General features: G+C 41.2%; 1 protein-coding gene across 1 annotated transcript in view; it reads left to right on the forward strand.

Moving 5' to 3' along the window:
- LOC105389538 (muscle-specific protein 300 kDa) overlaps positions 1-21,142 on the forward strand; it is a 142,786-nt gene that overhangs the window by 89,062 nt on the left and 32,582 nt on the right. Inside the window, exons 36-42 of the mRNA XM_048624342.1 lie at positions 181-949; positions 1,024-1,182; positions 1,262-1,468; positions 1,545-1,799; positions 2,456-12,346; positions 14,280-14,390; positions 20,708-20,881. Coding sequence (XP_048480299.1) covers positions 181-949; positions 1,024-1,182; positions 1,262-1,468; positions 1,545-1,799; positions 2,456-12,346; positions 14,280-14,390; positions 20,708-20,881 — 11,566 coding nt within the window. The remainder of the gene's footprint in view (positions 1-180; positions 950-1,023; positions 1,183-1,261; positions 1,469-1,544; positions 1,800-2,455; positions 12,347-14,279; positions 14,391-20,707; positions 20,882-21,142) is intronic.

Genomic DNA, 21,142 nt, shown 5'->3' on the forward strand with positions numbered 1-21,142 from the left:
GAGCCGCCGGCAACGAGAAACGACGAGGTGCGCCCCGCGGGCGCGACCTTGCTCGCGACGCCGCTAGATTATTTTCGTCGCATTTGGCAGCGCTCCGGCCGCCGAAGCCCATAAGCGCTTCGCTCTCCGCCGGCGCTGCTGCGCGTGTCTTCCGAGTTAACTCTATTATTTTGCTTGCAGATTGCGACAGAGCCTCGCGGCGAGGCTCGCGGAGATCGACGAAATCGTGTCCGAATTCGAGCGCGTGTCGGAGCTGATCGAGGAGCTGCGGCAGCAGGTGGAGGTGGCGCTCGCTAAAGTGAACACCCTGTACGTGTTCGGCGAGGACCAAGGCGAGGCGGTACAGGCGCTAGGGGACGAAGTACAGGGCGTGTGCGCGCGCGTGCGGGAGTTCTGCGCGGAGCGGCGCGGCGCCGAGCAGCAGGAGGCGGCGGCGCTGGAGCTGGCGGGCGAGGCGCTGGCGGCCGCCATGGACGACAAGCGGCGCGAGTGGGAGCGCGCACAGGCGGCGCGGCTGCAGCGCGCGCAGGCCGCGGACCACGTGCAGGCGTGGCTGGCGGCGGCCGAGGTGGCGGCGCGGGACCGCGCGCTGGCGCCGGCGCCGTGCCGCGCGCGCGTGGCGGAGGCGCGGGCCGCGGCGCCCGGCGCCACGGAGCGGCTGGAGCTGCACGCGGCGTGCACGGCCGCGCTGCTGGCGGGCTCGCGGGACGCGGCGGAGCGCGCGGCGCTGACGGCGGGCGCGGCCGAGCTGCAGGCGCAGGTGCAGGCCACGCTGGCGGAGCTGGCGGCGCGCCACGCGGCGGCCGAGGACGCGTGCGACGCGGCCGCGCGCTTCCTCGCGCTGCTCGAGAAGGTGCTGCTGTGGGTGGAGACGCAGCGCGCCTTCCTCGCGCGACCACTGCCACTCACGGACCTACACGAGGCCATACAGAAACAGACTGAATACGGGGTTAGCACTGCAACTTTTACCCTTTGTTTATGTTTTGTTTTGTAAACATTGTGCTGATTTGTGGACGTTTTCAGAACGCACTGAAGAGCTGCAAGCAGCAAGGGAAGAACCTGGCGGAGATGACGAAGGAGATCGAGCTGATCGAGCGCGTGACGAGCCCGGGCGACCTGCCGGCGCGCCTCGAGGCCGCCGAGAACGCCACCGTCGACGTCGAGAAGAGATTAGCGAAGACCGTCAGTAGCGTTCCAACGATCATTCATCGTTTATTTCACAGAACAGTTTAATCTTGTTAACATTGGAATCGATTTTCAGAACGGTCTTCTACAAGAGTTAGCGGAGGAGTGGGAGAGATGCGAGAAGAAGCTAAAGGACGTGGGCCACTGGCTGGAGGCCACGGCGCGGGGGCTCGACACGCCGCAGAAGAAACCTCTCAGAGACCGCCTGGCCCTCAGAGAGAAGCTGCTCAACGACATTTCCACACAGAAAACCAAGATCTCGTATTCGGTCGAGAAACTCAACGTGAGTTTTACTTCCAGCTGGGTAGTAGGTATCTGCGGTAGGGTGACTGTCATAACGACTTGTGTTACATCCTCAGGTACACTTCGCGCCGGGCGGCGTGGCGGCGCAGTCGGCGGGCCCGGCGGTGGTGGCGGCGGCGGCGCAGCAGCTGTGCGTCTCGCTGGACGCGCTGGGCGCCCGGCTCGCGGAGCAGGCGCGGCAGCTGGCGGCGGCGCAGGCGCAGGTGGACGCCTACTGCGCGGACGTGGCGCGCCTGCGCACCAGCCTGCTGCAGGCCGAGCAGCAGCTGCGCCGCGCCGCCGCCAGCGACCACGCGCTGCAGCAGCAACAGGTAATCACCGCTCTTTATGTGTCATGTTTTAGGTGGCTAGCGAATCATCTCGGACGCTCCTTCGATGTCCACTCGTCTGGTGTTTTGTATTGATTTTGGATAAATGTTAAAGGTAATCAGTATGGTTGCAGCAAAACGGCAGACGGGTGGACGACGAACGGCGGGCACTAGTACAGGTTTTCAGACACGGTGGTGGGTCACAGGTGGAGGCTTACAGCACCGCATCACCGTAGCTCCACAGTAGGGCGCTGTACATTACCACAGGCTACGCATTACCGCATTATTCATGTATATTTTGTTTGTCCTCCCCCCCCCGCTACTAACTCGTGCCCGGATATCCTCTGCTAGGCGCGGGAGAGAGTGAAGGCGGTGCAGAGCAAAATCGCGGCGCGCGCCGAGCGAGTGAAGCTCGTGGTGCAACGCGGCGCGCCCGACCCCGCGCCGCTCGCAGACAACTAGCTAGCTTTAACGAATACAGAGCTTATTATTTATAAAAACAAATACTACTATTAATATTACATTTTACTATTACTATTATTATTATACACAAAACAATATATATTCGAACACATCGCAGCCACCGTCGTTTCCTTTCATACCAACCGCTTCTAGATAAAACACATAGTAAATGATGTATGTCCGTACTTGCGTATCAGGGTATCGAGAGGCGTATCGAGGAGGTGACTCGGGCCATCTTCGAGTTGGACCCAATGTTTGTGGAGCTGGGCATGTTGGCGGCGGCCGGCGGCGCGGCGCTGCGCTCGCGGCCCCCGCGCGCCCCCGCCGCCCCCGCCGCCCCCCGCGCGCCGCTCTACGCCGACGTGCTCCGCGGCTCCCGCTCGAGCTCGGCTCAGAGCCACGTACAGGACGAAGCAACGGATGCAGTGCAAAGTGAAACAGAGCCAGTGTGTAGTGAAACGTTCCATGTCAGTCGAGTGATCGAAACAGAAACTGACGTGTGTGTTGAGGATAGTTGTGTGCCGACACCGGTCGTTACCGAGTGTTTAGAGGAAGTACCGGATAGTCCAGTGGAGGAGGCGATGGTTGAAGTGGTGGCCCCGGCGGTGCAGGCGCTGCGCGCGCCCGCGGCGGCCGCGAGCCGCTCCCCGAGCCCGGCCGGCAGGCCCGACCTGTCGTACGCGGAGATCCTGGCGCTGGGCCTGCGCCGGCGGCAGGCGGCCGCGACGAGAGACCACGTGGAGGCCAGCCACGACGACACTGAAGAACCAGTCGAGAAGTCGCCGCCGCCACAAGAACCTAAGCCACAGACCGAGTCAAGGCTGCGGCCTCAGAGGCCACCACAGCAGCGAAGCCGGTCTCGAGAAATACCGAGACAGAGGAGATCCGAAAAACGTCTGATTAAAGGTCATGACGTAGTAGTGAAAAAGAAAAAACCAGCCAAAAAAGTTATCGAAGTTCAAGACTTCGATGACGAAACGGAAATCGAGCCAGTCGAAGAAAAACTAACGGCTTGCAAACAGTCAGCGTCACCTCCTATTGGGGGAACAACACACAGGGATGTTGTTAAAAAAATTCAACACAGTGCAACAGTCGTGGAGACTGTCACTGAAAAAGTAGTTAGCCTTGAATCTGAACCGGAAATAGATAGGGAAGACGAACGGAAACGTTCTAAAAAGAAGCATAAACCTCATAAACCTAAATCTTCTCTCGATGAAATCGAACGAGCCCTTAAGGAAATCGACGATTCTAAACAGAAGAAAAAGAAAGGATCAAAGGACGTCTCACCTGAGAGTGAAACAGTTCTTGAGCATAAACAAGAAATATCAAGCTCAGAAATACCTACAGAAGTTACGAAAAAAACTAAAAAGAAGAAGAACCATAAGGACCCTAAGCAAATTGATGAAATAATACAAATTGATAATAGTTCCGAATGTATAAGCGTACAGTCGACAAAAACATCATCGCAAACAAAGGTACATAGCGTGGAATCTGTTGGCGCGGCTCCAAGCCTAGCCAATGAACCGATTACTGACGCAGACAATAAAATCACTGACGACTCTAAAGATAAGAAAAAGAAGAAGAAATCTAAAAAGAGCGCTGATAAATCACAGGATTTGAATTTTAAACAAATGGAGATTAATCCTGTAGTTGCGGAATCTATTTCTATATCAAATCTTACAATTGCGACACAGCCAAGTGAGTCACCTAAAGAAATATCTGAAACATCTAAACAAGATATAGTCTCACACGTGTTAGAATCTTATCAAAGTCAGTATTCAGAGCAGTTGGTATCAAGCGAGCATCAGTCTGTAGAAATAGAACATCAATCTGTAGAAAGCAAGTCTACAGTTCTAAAACAATCTGAATCTAATTCAGGAATAAAAGAAGATAGTCTGTCCTCTTCGAAGAAAAAGAAGGGAAAGAAGAATAAGCAAGCTGTTACTGAAGACAACCAAACAACATTAATCAAGGCAAATACTGAAGGTGTAGTTGAAACACTGCCAGAAAAAGTAGTACACGAAAGTGAGATGAAAATACAAAAATGTATTGATGATTCTTTGTTACATACATCTCATTCCAAAACTAAGAAAAGGAAGGGCAAATTACAATCTACGGAACAACTAAAAGAAAGTACACCTCAAATTGAAAATGTTGAGGAACCCTCAGCTAACACAGACACGGTTATCGTTTCAGTTGAAGAAAATCTCGAAATGCCTATTCAGGCGGAAAAAATACATACACCAGAAATTGTATCTCAGCCTAACATAGAAACAGAACAGCAAAAGGTTATTGAGGATTCCGTAGTACAGATTATTCAAAAAACGAAAAAGAAAGGAAAAACACTTTCTACTGAACAATTACAAGAAACTATACCTAAAGATATTGTTACTGAAATTACTGAGGTACCCTCAACAGACACAATAACAGAACATCTGGCTAAGCCAGTGACAACAAAGGATCGCCTTGAAAAAAGCTTAATAGTCGAAACCGAAACAAATCTGGATCCTACGGTTACAACTTCACCAAAAGAAGTTTTTGTCACTGAGACAGAACAACCAAGGGCTGTTGAAGAAACTGTAGTACATAAGAGTCAAACCAAAACGAAGAAAAAGAAAGGAAAAACTCTTTATTCTGAACAACTACGAGAGACGACCCCTGACAGTATTTTGGACCAAAATGCTGAGGCGTCAAGTAGCACAGAAACTGCTATATCATCGGTAACTACTAAGGTTTCTGCTGAAGAAATACTACCCATAGAAGAAGTCAAAACAATTCCTGAACCTGTTATTGACACTTTACCTGAAAATGTTCTGGTCACTGGGACAGAACTTACAAAGATTGAAGAATCTGTAGTATCTATGAGTCATACTAAAACCAAGAAAAAGAAAGGAAAAACACCATCTTATGAACAAGTACGAGAAAGTACCCCTGACAGTATTATCGGTGAAACTGTTGAGGAGTCAACTTCAAGTAAGGCAGAATCTTCTGTAACAACGATGACGACAAAGGTTTCTGCTGAAGGAAAACCATCATTGCAAGTTGAGGAAAAACCAAGTGCTGAAGCTGTTACTGAAACTTTGCCTGAAAATATTCTAGTTACTGGCACAGAACCTGAAATGATTGAAGTTCCTATGAGTCATGCTAAAACCAAGAAAAAGAAAGGAAAGACACTTTCTTCAGAAGAAATACAACAAGCTGAATGTAGTAACAGGGTAGTTGAAAGTGCTGAGTCAACTTCATCTAGCTCAATTGCTGCACATACAATTATGGACAAAACAGAAAGTTCTTCAGTTGAAAGTTCTCAAGAAGGATTACCAACTTACAAGGAGGCAATGGATTCCCAAACCCTTACTAAGCTGTCAAAGACCAAGAAAAATAAAAAGAAAAAGGATGCTATACTTGTGGAAGAGACAAAAATTGAGGAAGCAATTCCCGAAGAAACTGAAATAGTCGGTCTACTGCCTGAACCTCAGCAAAGTGGAAATACAGATATAGCATCTAAGTCTAAGAAAAAGAAAGGCAAAAATGTTGCCAAGAAATCAGAAAATGAAATATCATTAGAAAAAGAAACCTCTTTGGAACCTCTTGAAATTATTAAAGAACAGTTATTTAAACCTGAAAGTACTACTGTAACTTCGGAGGAAAAAACATCAAAGAAATCCAAGAAAAGGAAAGATAAAAAACTGGTTAAAGAACCTGATTCATTTGAATCACAAGAATCCGTTAACATCCCTGAAGCAAACCCTATTGAGGCCTCGACCTCATTAACACAAGATAATGAAGAAAACCAACCATTTGAAATTATAAAATCTAAAAAGAAATCTAAGTCAAAGAAACATAAAACTTCTGATGATGACACTGCTAAACCTTTGAAAGATATTGATATTTTGGCCCCAACAAAAGAAAAATCAGCTAGTCCACAAAATAATGAACCACTTGAAAAAGAGCCTAGTAAAGAATCTAAGGAAAGTACTCCGCAGGCAATTGACGAAAGCCTTATAGCTGTGGACTGGAACACATTAATTGAAGAAGAAGAAGCTATTGGCTGCAAGGCGTCTACGTCTGCATCTGAAGCAGAACGATTAGCTTCTGAAATAACAATAGTTCAAGATCCTCATGCATTCCATCAACAAAAAGACGAAGAAATGTTAACTAAAAAGGAATCAATTGAAATAACGAAAAACGTTATCACTCACATAACCTCAGACACAACGGTTTCTGAAACTGAAACATTAAAAGACTCCACAGTAAAGTCACAAACGATTACTTCAAGTAGTCCTGCTAGCGAGCAAAATAATAATGATAAATTCTTCTCTACGGATGATTCAAAGGAAGGTTCAATTAGTATAGTCGAAGAAATTACTTGTTATAAACCAAGAACTGAAGATGTGGAAACTCGAACCATATACTTAATAACTCACGAAGAGAAAAAGCTTCCACCTATAAGGACCGTAAAAGTGTTTAGAAGTAAAACTAATTCTTTAGAAGAAACCTTGTCATCGCCTGAAGAATCTGTTGCACCTTCTTTGAATATTATTAATCAAGAACAAGTAGAGACATCGACGAAAGACAAACATCTCATTGATAGTAAGGAGGATGAGAAGGAACTAGGTGATCCACTTGAGATTTTAAACAAAGATATAACAGAAAAAAATCTTTCTCTGATCAACGTTGAAACAATGAAATCCCAAACCAGCAGTTTTATAACGGAAGAAATAAGCTCTATTCAAAGTACTGCTCAATATTCTACTGAAACGACATTTAAAACTGAATCTGAAGAATATGAACTTTCTGAAACTACTATTTCTGGTATAAATCTAGTCGATTTGTCGTCAGATCTCACCCCTGATGTTGAAAAGACACAGGAAATTTCGGAAGAACCAGAAGTTCAATTTGATTTAGAAGAAGATATTTTAGAACCGGGTATTTTCGGTTCTGTACAAGACCGCCGCAGAAAACAAGACAAACATAAGGGATCCAATGTTCCTTATCGAGAACTTATCAATGAAGTTAAAACGTATTCTTTAGATATGGACATTGATCAGTTAGAGTACCAGTATTATATGCGTATGCTGGATGAAAGACAAAACTGTTTATTATCTCAAGTAGATATAACAGTGATTCAGCAGGGATCACCTAGCTTGGAACAAGAAGAACCACTCAATAATAAAGATGTATCTGATGTTGAAACTGAATCAGCCACTTTGGAGTTGAAACAAGAATCTAAGGAAGATGATCAACATGTTGATATAATTGATACTGTATTAACTGAGAGCTCACCATCGCACAGTTTAAATATACACGAAGAAGCTCCTAGTCAAAGCTATCAAGAAATCAGAGATGCTGAAAATGTATTAGCTTTAACTGATACAAAAACACTTTCTCTAGAAGAAATATGCCCATCAGATGTGACTAAAACTACAGTTCTATCAAGTTCTTTAACTGAGACTTCATGGGTTCAAGAAGTTTCTCGTGAGAGCTATCACGAAGTGTGTGATGCTCAAAAGACTATTGAAGCCCTTGAAACTGAATGTCCCGACGAACAACCGGAAGTAATACATATTTCTGAACTAACAACAACCGATAATGAAGTAACTTCTTCAGTTGGTGATATGAATATTCTGAGCTCTGAAACACCACGCCACAGCTATCAAGAAATAAAAGATGCTGAGACTATACTGGCTCATTGTACAAATATACCTGATCCGGATACTACAGAAATTGTTCCAACAGAACCAAGCGAACTTGCAGTTGAAAAAGTTTTTGAAGACAGTGCACAAAGTTACCATGAAATTAATGACGCCGAAAATATGCTAGCATCTCTCAGTTCAATTAATACCTCAATTGAACCACGTGCTGATGTAAAAAATACAGTGGAGGTTGAAACAATAGAACCACTAGAAATAGACACAAAAACCTCTGAACCAACTACTGATGTTACTATTACATCTGACTCACAGTCAGAAACTGAAACGATCAGTATTCTTGAAGTACCTAGATACAGTTATCATGAATTAAATGATGCGGAATCTTTGTATGGCTCTCTAAAAATTCTGAATGGACCAAGTCATACACAACATATTATGGAAAATAATGTTGCTGCCATTTCTCCAACATCTCAAGAAATAATGAATATGCCGACAGTAGACCGTCCGGCAGTACAAGAAGTAAGGCAAGAACTAATTGACACAATGGAATTGACTTCAATTTCTGAAACAGAATCGCATAAGGAGGATGCTTGTTTACATGATAAAGTTTATGAACCTATGCGTCAAAGTTACCAGGAACTTACGGATGCTGAACACACACTGGGAATTATCAGTACTCAGTCCACTGATGAAGTACTTGACATAACACACACAACTATCTCTGAAAATACAACGCCGACGATGGAACCAACACCTCAGACACAAACCAGCACTGATGAAGTAGATGCTGCGATTAAAGTAGAATATGGAATCGAAATCGATGACCTCAGTGATATGCCGGTCGTACCTGTGGTATTTGGAGATGATAGTGTAGAGACGCCCACAGATGAGGGGCCAATGACCATAACATTTACTTCTGAATCTAAAGAACCTATTTTAACTTTGGAAGAATCCAATATAGAAAGAGAATTAAACAAAAATATAACATCGATCATAGAAGATACTCCTGATATTTTAAATGTAGTCTTGGAACCTACTATTGACCAATCCTGCGTCACTTCTGTAGACTTTATCCAACAAGAAATTTTACATACTGAGTCTTACGCACCTATTTCAGCACTGCAATCTGAAACGTTCGTATGTCCGACACCCATCGATACGCCATTAGAAAAGGTAGATCAACTAGTAGGTGTTTCAAATACGAATCAAAACATTACTGATAAAAAATTGTCAGATACAATACCAGGAACTTGCGTTGTTGAGAGCGAATGTAGCGTTCGTCATGAAAAGTCACCTATCCATAACTTGCATGACCTATTACCTGAAATCGACTCTATCCCTGAGTTCAAACCTTCCCTTCCCAATACTATTCTGTTCTCCAATTTATCTGCTGATGCTCCTGAGTTTAAACCTTCCTATATGTACCAATCTACACCAGATATTCAATGCACTGATGATGAAATAAGAGTTTCTCTTGACGAAAATCTGCTTCTCCAGCAATCTTCCCAAGCACTTATCATAAATGAAACAGAATACCCAGAAATCATAGCATCAGATGTGCAAATACCGGAGAATGTTACTCCTCCAGGTCAGATAAGTTATTCATCTGCCCTAAAAATAAAGAAAGAAAAGATTTTATCAGAAACTGAAACTGCAACTGAAAAATCTGCATATACTAAGGATGATAGACCTAGTACGTCAACAGAAACAGTAAAAGAAACTCAATCTGAAACTATAACCTCTGCCAAGCGTAGTAAAAAGAAGAAGAAAAAGCATGAAGAAATAACCAAACCGAAACAGGAAAATATAGAGCAACCAAAGATTTCCAAGCCAGATACAGATAAATCTATAGATAATATTTTGGAACCAGTTAATGTCTGGGCTAAAGCTGCAGAGGAAGGAAAATCCTATGCAGAAGTAGTATCTGAAGGATTAATTATCGAACAGCAGACAGCAAGAGCGATGTCTCAGCCTCCTCAACCCCAGCAGGTGGTGAAATCTTGTGATGATAAATCAGAGTCACCTAAACACAAATCTCCCAAGAGGGAGACTCATAGTCCATGTGTTGAGCCAATCATGATGGAAACAAAACTTGAAGCAGATATCGATGTTAGTAGTACTACTACTTCTACCTTTTCATGGGCAAAGCTTGTTGCCTCAAATCGTCAATCTCCAGAAAAGACACAAACACCAGAAGTTCTGCCAATGGTTGAACACACAGTAGTGCAACATAAAGCTCCAGTAATTTTAGTAGAAGAATCTGATATAGAACAGATGAAACCGGAAGTGGATGTGGATGCTGAAGGATTTATAACCGTTGAAAGGTCTAGGAGATCCAGATCTCGTTCAAAAGATTTTCAGAGTAAATCTCGTTCGTCCTCTTATGTGTCTCAAGTTTGTGACATTCGAGATCAATCCGGAAATCGTTTTGGATCTTTAACAACATCCTTGTTACCTAAACAGCAAGAAACTGTTCAGTTGTCTGCAACAGTTGATGAACAACAGAGTTCAAGAAAGAGCAGAAAGAGTAGATCTTCCAAATCTAAAGAGAAAATAATGACAACACAAAAAACTGAACCTGATGCAAGAAGCGTTTCCGAAGATAAACAATCATCTAAGAAGGGTAAAAAACATAAGGAAAAGAAAGATAAACCGAAGCCCAAAGAAGAAAAACCGACTGTTGAAGCAGAACCAGCTCACGTAATAGAATCTGTTCAACCTCCTGTATTGGCAGAGGAAATTATCAAACCAGAGGTGGCTATTCCAATAAAAGAAAAATCGGATAGTAAAAAGAAACACAAAAAGAAAAAAGACAAAAAAGAAGAAGGCAACACTTCCGCGGTAGATGAGCCGGGCTTGTCTACCGAAATAATAAAAACCACAACAACTTCTAAAGATACAAAGCAAACGCTTTCAGAGCCAAAAACGCCATCGACTCCAGATTCGCTTCACACACCAATAAAAGACAGACTCTATTCTGACGCTCAGTTCTGGAAAATGGATGCAAGTGCATTGGAAGATATTACTAATTTGTCAGAAATAATTTCTGTCGAAATTGAAATGCCGCCAGCACAACAAACTGTGGAAGAACAAACACCGGTTGAGTCTGCAACATCGAAAGATGCATCTTCACTACTTATTCATGAAGAGGCTATAAACATAGAAGTAGACAGAGAGAAACAACAAGCAATCGCAGAGAAAGCTAATGAAGATCAGTCTCTAGAAAGCAAAATGGCCGATTTACAACGAGAAATTGAAGAAATGCTATCACCTGAAAACGATCTTTCTCAATCTAGTGATGATGCTCCTATTGAGTTTATTGGTGATCTCTCGGAAAGCTCTGCTGACTCGCAACATGATCTTGATGAAATATCGCCATCGATGGCTTCTCCTGAACCTGATTTGAATGATCAATTAGAACCAAGAGAAGAAGTAGTGCCAGAACCAACTAAATTGGAGGCTGGGGAAGATGAACACATAAGCGTTGTAACTATTGATGCTGTACTCGATGCTAGTGAACCTGAAATTAATTTGGAACAAGTAATTAAAGAAACAACGCAACGTAAAGAAAAACTTTTAGAAACGAAACCGGTTTCAGAGCCATCTAAATTCGATGCTGTGCTTGACGCGATTGAACCAGAAGTTAATTTAGAACAAGTTATTAAAGAAACTACACTAATTAAAGAAGAACTCATACAATCGAAACATATTACAACACCAGCCTCAGAACTAACAAAAGATTCAAATATAGTTGATGATGAAACTGATGATAAGATACCTAGCGAATCCCAAGATCTTCCAGATAACATGTCTACTAACATTTCCACGGCTATTACTAACAGTTTATCTAATCTCAAAGCGGATAGTTTCTGGACGGACAAAGCTATATACGATGACGCCGAACGCTTACATCTCGAGCACGTCTCGCAGTTAGTAGAGCCAGTAGAAACAGCCGTAGGAACAGTAGACGCAAGTACGGAACCTCAGCCTGAGCCTATCCAAATTTGTAGCATTGAGGAAAATTTACAAAACGACAACTCATTCTGGCCTGAAAAATTCTTGTACCACGACGCGGAGTGTCATTACTTCTTGCAATTGGCTAACGAACCGAAGCCGGCTGAGGTCGCGGCCGTAGACGTAGAGATTAAAGACGAGGATGAGAACGATAAGGACAAGGGTTCAGGAGGCGGGTCCGGGCCGCCCTCCGACGTGGAGGAGTCGTCCCGAGACGCCCGTGACTCGCCCCTCGACTCCGACTACATCTCGATGGACCTGCCCGGCGGCATCTGCAGCTGGCGCGACCAGAGCTCGTACCTGAGCCTCGAGGCGCCCTCAGACTCGCTGCTCGCAGAGGATATACTAACCACCTCTCCCCCCGCCCCCGAGACCCTCACCCCGCAGGAGCCGCCGTCGGACCAGCCCCGAACTACAACCAAGGTGATTGACCCCCGCCCGTATTGTACAACCCTACAATTTCTTTATGTTTGGCATGACGCAATTACTAAATTATCGATACTTATTGCTAGATTCTATATAGCCGTGTTGATCAATCGTCTCGCAGATCAACGACGGGTCGTCTTGTAGTGCCAATTCGTTTGGCGAGCACTGTACCTTACGCAGTAGAATATATTACGCATTTGGATAAGATACTTTGTAGTTTAGTTTCTGATTTGCAGTAGTGTGTGTAGAAAATACCTAGTCATGTTTAGTCGAATTAAGTTTAAATGTTTAAACTAATTTCTGAACTCAATGTTTTCTAGTCGATAACCAAAGATTTTGTCGCAATTTCTAATTGTAATAAATAATATTTATTGTCTATTCTATTGTTTTATTTGTATTTTTGTTATAATTTTGATTTTTATTTTATTATCATTGTTTAAAGACCCTATTTTGGCCAGAATAATTTTATTTCCATTATTATCAGATGTTTTATCGGCAAAAGAATGGGCCACTACAAGACGATCGACGATTTCAATTTGTTTTCGTTTTCTAGATTTTTATTTTGATGGGCTTAAGAGTTTAATTCAACCAGGAAGGAATTACCTACCAGCTTACTTAGACTGATGCTTCTTAAAATAGTTGCGCAGGTCAGTCTAAATGACTAGATTTTTTTTAGTAAATCCTTATTAGATAGCTCCTTTGTTTTGAGTCGTCTGAATGCTTAGATGTTTCTTGAATGCTGGTATGTTCTGCATAGCTAAAGATGAACACGGAAAATACCAAAAGCCTCTTTTTGTACTGACAAGTATAAAAAGGCTAATATTGACTATAATAATTTGGAACCTATTAATTAGCACTATTGAAAATTAACTATTCTCGAAATTGAAATTTCTAGTCGTGTTCATCTCTTTTTATTTGATGTTTTATTCTTTTTTGTTTTGTAAATTTGGAAATAATGCTGGGTTTAGAGTAAAATTTATTTATCAAAATAGGGAATGCTATAGTAATGCAAGGAAGATAAATGTCTGTTTTTAATTTCGCCTGGTTGTTAAAGAGTTTAAATGTTGTCAGCCCTAATTTTTTATTGTTTTTGGAATGTTTTTGTCGTATCCTCAGCATGTCGTCGTGCCCATTTTGGTTGTTGTGTTCGGCTAACATGCTACGTGAACTTTGTTTTGACCCGATAACTCTAGTATGTACTGGCGTGGAGACCAAACTATTACAAGATACACATGTACCTTAGTACCGGACAGTTTGTTAGAAACATGCCGTGACAATGACATAGTGTTGGCAATCAGCCAATTAGGTCTCGAGTTATGAATTTCAAAGTTCGTTCCTCTTAAAACTTAAATTTGGCCTAATGACGGCAAACTATTTCCAGCTTTTAGTAGCTACCTATGCTGTGCATTGCTGTCATGGAATTTGGAACACTTTAGTTTATTTTATTGAAACTACATGCGAAGGAAGTCAGAGTTACTGATAAAATCTTAAAGAAAATACTGATCTTCCTGAAAGAATTATGAAGTAAATAATACAGTTTGCAGCTATAAAATCAAGCTATCTACCTATGGGAAAACATAGAAGCAAAAATAGAATCTGATAGCAAAAATCCCTCTGAAGGTGTTTTTTATTAGTTAAAGATATAATACAAACTTTATTGTACTTACAGTTTGTTATTATATTTATTTCATTACAATTATTTTACAAGATGCTGAAAAATTTGAACTTTAAAAATCTTTATAAGTATACTTAAATATGCTTAGGCATTAGCTTACGGATTTTGCCTTTTGAGCCTTAGCCGTTAGGCCATTTTAAATGTATTTATTAGTCAACATTATGTCATCCACGGTTTATGTTCTCCAAGTCCAAAAGTTTGTTCCCCGCGCCGCAGTCCAACCGGTGTGTCTCTAATATCCGTGTGTATTCTCAGGATGACTTGTCTAACGATCTAGAAGGTCTGCTGGAAGACATTCGCACGGTGCAAGCCCGCCTTTCTGACCTGCCCGATGAGAGCTTGGACACTATGGAGCAGGGGCTTCGGGTGAGTTTCTGTAAATAGCCGTTTGAGGAGGTTCCTATAAAACCGATATTATGATTTCTTTGAGGTAAAGGGGTAACTATTCAAAAGTAACTTTTTATAAATATCGGCCTAGATGGCAGCACTGTGTCAGGAGTTTTTTTAGATTTTTCCTGACCTAAAATTCGCATTTAAATTATTTTATCATATTTATGTTAAATTCTTGCTTGCTTTTAAAGGAACCTTCTCTATTTTATTATTTTCAAATTAACTGTGATTCCAAGTCCTACTTACTACTCGATAGATTGTAGAACCATTTTATCACAGCTTCTTTTGTTTACCAATACTATTCTCTATGATTGGGAAAAAAAATGACCCACCACAGAAATATTATATGTAACTATTAAGGGTTTTTTTTTATAAGTATTAAATTTAACAATAACAAATATAATTAGCGTAGACTGCAGTACGTGTATTAACCAAACACAGTAGAGTTCAAAAACAATACTTACATCATAGTTATGTTTATCAATGATGTTTTGTTTAGTCAGCCTTGACAATGACTTATCCTAAAATGCTTTCGGTACAATATTGTAATCGATGATGTTATGCTTTAGTGCTGTTCTGATAAGACTATAGCAGTGGACCTTGTAAATTTAAAATAAGTATCTATAGTTATTGCATACCTAGGCATATAAATATTTATTCCGAATATTTTCATTTTTACAAACGTTTTTACAGTTCCCCAAAATTGATAATGCACATAGAAATCTTCGTCATTGTTCGGCAACGGTCGTATTCCCGAGCGTTAGAAAACTATTATGTATTTAGAGTGGTTAAGTGCATTTTCTTCATGAAATTTAAGTAGAATTAGTTAGTGCTAAAAGAGATAATTGATTTATCAGTAACGAAATTTGATTCGATAATTCATAATATTCCATAATATTAAAATTTACTTCGAAAATGTTACAGTAGGTACTTTTCAAGTGTCTTACTGAAAGCTGATGTAAAGATGGATGAAAGAAGGTTTGAATAACACAAGGTTTATATTATAAGGAGAAATGGATTTCAAACACAGGTTTACATAAAAAAAATTAAATCTTAGTTCAAAAGTATTTACAGCACTGATAATTTCACATCAATAATATTACAATTACAAACTTGGTCTTTTGGGTGTGGCTTTATTGGCAAATTGAAGTCTATCAATGTGACGTATATTTTATTCTTAAATGTGCCTCATAATATGGCATCGTCAAAATTAATTAAAGTTGAAATTAAATTCACATTTGAAAAAAATAACAAGAACAATGTGTAATTGCAGCTCTTTATAATTCCACAAAAGTAATAATGATCTTGACCTTGAGACCCTTGACTGATCGGTGACAGCCACCGACCGCCCAAATTGTTTTCGATTATGTGTCACATGATATTGACTACTATTTCTTTCGAACAAGGATCAAAATTGTTTAAGGCTCTTACGATTCAATGATTCGGGTGTTTCCGGGAATACGACAGTTTGCGAAGATTTGCATGCGCATTATTAATATGGGAGAACTGTACGTATTAGATTTGCCAGTAATAAGCTCTTTGATGGGCAAAACTATAAGTGATTTTTTCAATATTTTCATACCTACTAGTCTAGCTTTTATCCGAAACCGAAGGGCCAACTCAGGCAGTCAGACGTGGCCATAGCACGATGACAGTGTGAGGCAGTGTCGGCGTTACGACACATAGCAAGAATAACCGACGCTTGGCATCGCTCAGTGGGACACAGGGATTCGTGGGATCGGGAGCTGCAACGATTTAGTTATCGATTTTCGTGCATCGATTCTTGTGCATTTTTAGTGCAGCATTTGTTTTCGTGTTGTTTTGTTCTGTCGGTGTTGCTATTGAACAGGTAACAATCCTTATTAATTGTTAAAAATATTGATATATAAATTAAATACTTAATAGTTTACGATATAAATTTAAAACATAAGTACCTATTGTAAAGTTCATATCCGAGTTACAATTCTCGACATCAGAACCAAGAGGGCCGATGTCCATTTTTGGAACTTTTCAGTAGAGCTAAAATAAACTTTTAAATCAGTATAAAACAAATACAGATGTTTGTTTTGGAGTCCAAATACATTATTTCGCTCGGCTAGTTAATGAAAATACAAAAGCGTTTCATTTTAAAACAATTCCTATGCTATATTAGCGACAAAATCAAGTTTTGTGTCTTTGAGTATGGATATCAGCCCCATTTTTCGACTGTTAATAGTAACTTAAAGGCTCACGTCAATAAAAGACCTTACGGCTGTATAGATTTTAAAAACACTAGACTAAAAATCAAAGCCGTTGTTAACATCGGACCTTTTGGTTCAAGAAAATAGAACATCACTTTAAAAAAATCCCTATACCTATTATAACAACAGACTGTATGGTTCGGGGAAAATAGTATTTAAGTTGTATTTTGGCTTGCATATGTCTACATAAGATTCAATGGCTCTAAAAAATAAAAAATAACTACGGTATACCTTTATTTATAACTATTTGGTTCGAATTGAAATAAAATTATACTCAAGAAAATGAAACAAATGGCCAAATTTTGTGTAATATGCGACTCTTTGGCTCTGAAATTATTTATTATATTCAAGAAAATTAAACAAAAGACCCAAATGTGTGTTATATACGACTCTTTCGTTCTGAAATTAGAAATGTTTGAAGGTTTTATTTAAAAAATAGAAATTGTAAAACAGGTATGTATAAAGAATAAAACGACAAAAACAAATGGTGGCCCTGTAAGTCGTGGTCCAAAAGAAAACGGGCAATAGGTAGCATCATTGCCAGCATTAATTAGTTATATTTATGACCGTACTGCACTAGGAAATCTTTAGAAAAAATACGCTTTTATCGACAAGCTGTTGTAAATTCATTAGTAAAGGCCTAGAACATTTCCCCGGACTAACTGGACTGGAAACTGAGGAAAATAATCATCCTACCGATAACCAGAAAGGACTGCCGATACCCGCGAAGCTATCGTTCCATCACGCTATCGTGCGGAGCAGTTTGGTTTCCACAGTAGTCCACAACGCTGCAGCTTGAGCGCTTCCTGCATCTTATGGCTTTGAACGCTACAAGGGCCGAACACATTCGTTCGATCGTGTGTGGCATGCGGAACTGCTGTACAAGTTGTCTCAGACGACCACGTCGCTGGCAATTGTGCAGACAGCGGCTTCATTCGTGGACGAACGCTGTTTCTACGTTTTAGTCTAGGACGCCGACTCCACCCTGCGCAAGATCTAGAGTTCCTCAGAGCAGCTGCCTGACTCTACGTGGCCTAAACAGACGGCGAGCAAGTGTGGAGACGACGTGGTTTTATTGGCTAAAAGTGTGTAGTTCGTCTCATCTCAGAAGGCAAACCTGGCCGTATCAAAAAATGAATCACCTGCCGGAATGGCTGGAAAAGTGGTGCATGGTGGTCAACGTGGGCACTGCGATGTTGTCCAGCCGCACCTGCACGCCGGCTAAGAAGCTGCAACCCCGAAGTAATTTCGTCGTCTGATGATCCTCAGTCAATCAACTCAGTCAAGTATACATGAGGGTGACGATTGAGCGCACGCTCACCATGAGTGTGCAAGCGGTCAACACAGTCTACCAGACGAAGGCCGAATGGGCTATGCTCTGTCCCATGTTGGCTTCCCGACTCCTTCTGCGCACGAAGCTGGGGATCTTTAAAACATACATGCGTTTCTGTATTAACTACGCCGCTCCGGCGTACTTACTATGCTCGACGACCAACTGCAAGAGGCTCCAGGTACAGCAAAACCTGACTCTGAGGACTATCGTCGGGGCTGAATGGTACGTTAGAATTGACGTCATCACCCGCGACCACAAGATCAAGTCGGTAGAGGAGTTTGTGATCCGTCTGCCGCGTATCATGTAAGATCCCGCCTGGAATAGGCCGCACAAACATCTTCACTACCTCAGCCCACCTATGTCCGGCCTCACAAAGGCAGACCCTATCCTTGCGAGCTCCTACTGTTGGCACCAGCCGACGAATCGGCTCCCTGAGTCTATCCACCGAACCGGACAACATTCATCGGGAGCTAAGCCGGCGTCCTAAGAATTAAGCGGCCGCATGACTGAATAGGCACCCGGAAGGCTGAGGAGCTGAAGGCCCGGGCAAGGAGTGAATCCCTGAAGAATAAAATTCACTCGCTTGTAGAATTCGTAGTTACTTCACCAGCCAGACAGACGAACCTTAAAGATAAAAATTGTGAACACTTCTCCTTCCTTTGCCGCCTATTTTGAAAAAGGAAATTGCAACTTTATTATTTATCCTGTCTCCTTCCTATCTGCATGTTTAGGTATCCCAAGACCTCAGAAACGTACGGCTTTTTTGAAAGTATCGTACCGTAGGGACCATTTAAATATAAAAATCTTGTATGTCCCAAACGAATAGATAAGATATGAATTCTATATATCTCACAACAAGGATAAGTAAAATCGGTGGGCTTATTACTTAAAGTAAGTCAATCAGGTAGGTAGGTGAAGAGATTTTCCACCTAGCTACCAGATTGACTTGGCAATCGCACTAAGCAATGTGATTTAATAAACTCATAATTATGTATTAGTTGTGAGGTATATAGTGTTTTTATGCGATTTTCAAGTCAATCTAACCATTTAAGACTTACAAGATTTTTGCTTATAACTTAAAATAGGAGATCCCTTTAGTAGAAACTGATAAAATAAACTTACTTGGTATTAAGTACGTGAAACGCACAATTTTTTTACGGTTGCGAGGCTTTTCCAAGTTATGTTTTTGATGGCATTATGCTTTGTCTCGCTCATACTCTGTGAAAAAACTAGTGCTGTCTCTTTTTAATTCGGGGTTTTATGAACTTAACTGAATATGTTTCGAACCATAAGGTCTGATGTGAAAATGTGACCGCATAGAAGTGATATTTATTTGGACAAAAGGGTACGTTATTGATATGAGATCAACTATTTGCAAGTACTTCTGGACTGTTGTTTACAACCGACCGTAAAAAATAACATTATTTTCATATTTGTACAGCCATAACGTCTGAAATTATAAACAGTCTGTATGGTTCCAGTGTACTGTGGATATGCGACCACTTTTAAGAAATTGAACTTTTGAATGAAAAGAGATAGAGATATGTGAGTTAGACTAAAAGAAAGAGGACAAAAAACTGATAAAAGATCTCTTAAAAAGTGATTTTCGCAAAAAGTGGACATCGGCCCTCTTGGTTCCGATGTCGAGAATTTAGTGAATAGTTTTACATTTCTCTGAAAAAGTATTTTAAGTTATTGGCTATTTATCGTAATTGCAAAATACTAACAAGTATTTTTAATATTAATGAATTATGGCCCATAAAATATACTCCAGGCATCGTAAAAATTATTACTTTCCGGTAAACAAAACAAATCAAAGCTATAGGTGCTCAACTGTAAAGCTCTTTAAACTGGCATCATAAACATGCAGTCAGCATTAAAATGCCCACCTAGATCTTATTGAATATTTATGTACTTACGAAAGTTATTGAGCTTAAAATTATAAAAAAATTATTTCATTTTATAAATTGGTAGTCGGTACTGAAATGTTTAATTGATACTCGTATAGCATTCTCTTATTAGAATCCATGATGACATCATTATTTTTAGTACTTAATTTGACAAATAGCTCCAAATCGTAAGACAGTGTCGTAAGGTTTATTTTAATCCTATCATAGTCCAGAAGGAGTCACTTTAATGATGCATTGTTTGGTGACACTTTGTTAATGTTAATTACACAATTTAAGCTTAGTTCCTATAATTGCATGATGATATAGAGCCTAGTTATGGACATGTTATCATGCCTGAATATTTCACACTGCAATATTCACAGGGGTAACTTCATTTCAAATAAACTACGTCAGTGTTCAGGATAATTCAGTCATCACATGAATTAGTATTGCTATTAACTATGAATGCATAACGACACGGTGTATCTATAGCTCTAATTATTAAGTCCTATTAGTGTAATTCTACTAAGTCGAATATCTAACGCGCCACATAGCAACATCAACAGTAAGTTGTCAAGTGTTTGTGTGTTTCTTTCAGTAAACACTATAAATACCATGCAGCTAATTTCATTTTCAATAGATTAGGTAGGTAAAAACTTACATCTATAGGCAAATTCACTTAACGAAAAAGAAACTCAAATTTTAATAGGTACCTACACTATCAGGCTTCTACTACGAGTATTTACGTTTCCAATATGAACTTAAGTAAACGAACAAACAATTAGCCGCTTCAAAAAACCAACCAGTCAAACCTTCCAATCACCCTTCCAGGACGGCATATCAGTCCTCGAGGCGTGTGCCACCGCGGCGGCGGAGCTGGACTCGCGGCTGATGCAGCATCAGGAGGAGCCCGAGGCGCAGGCGCTGGCCCGGGACCTGGCCGCCGTGAGGACCAGGGTCGCCAGGCTGCTGCAGCAGGCCAGGGACGGGGTCAGGAGCATACAGGTGAGAGGGTAGGAGAAATGGTGTAGGAGGAAGCAGGTGGTTTGGGGGGGTATTTGTGAACAAATTTTGGTGTAGCTTTTGAAAATTTGCGATAGATTCTGCAACACTCTGCAGATACATTGGAGGTAATGAGAAAGTCATCGGTAACTAGTGTGGTAGATGACAAGGCCAAAGTGACCTATAAAATAATTAGTTAGTATGTAGCATTCTTCTTTCGTGCTCCCAATATCTATTCAGATGTATTGTTTATCGTCTAAGTAA

The sequence above is a fragment of the Plutella xylostella genome, chromosome 12 (genome assembly GCF_932276165.1).
Source record: "Plutella xylostella chromosome 12, ilPluXylo3.1, whole genome shotgun sequence".
NCBI classification, from domain to species: Eukaryota; Metazoa; Arthropoda; class Insecta; order Lepidoptera; family Plutellidae; genus Plutella; species Plutella xylostella.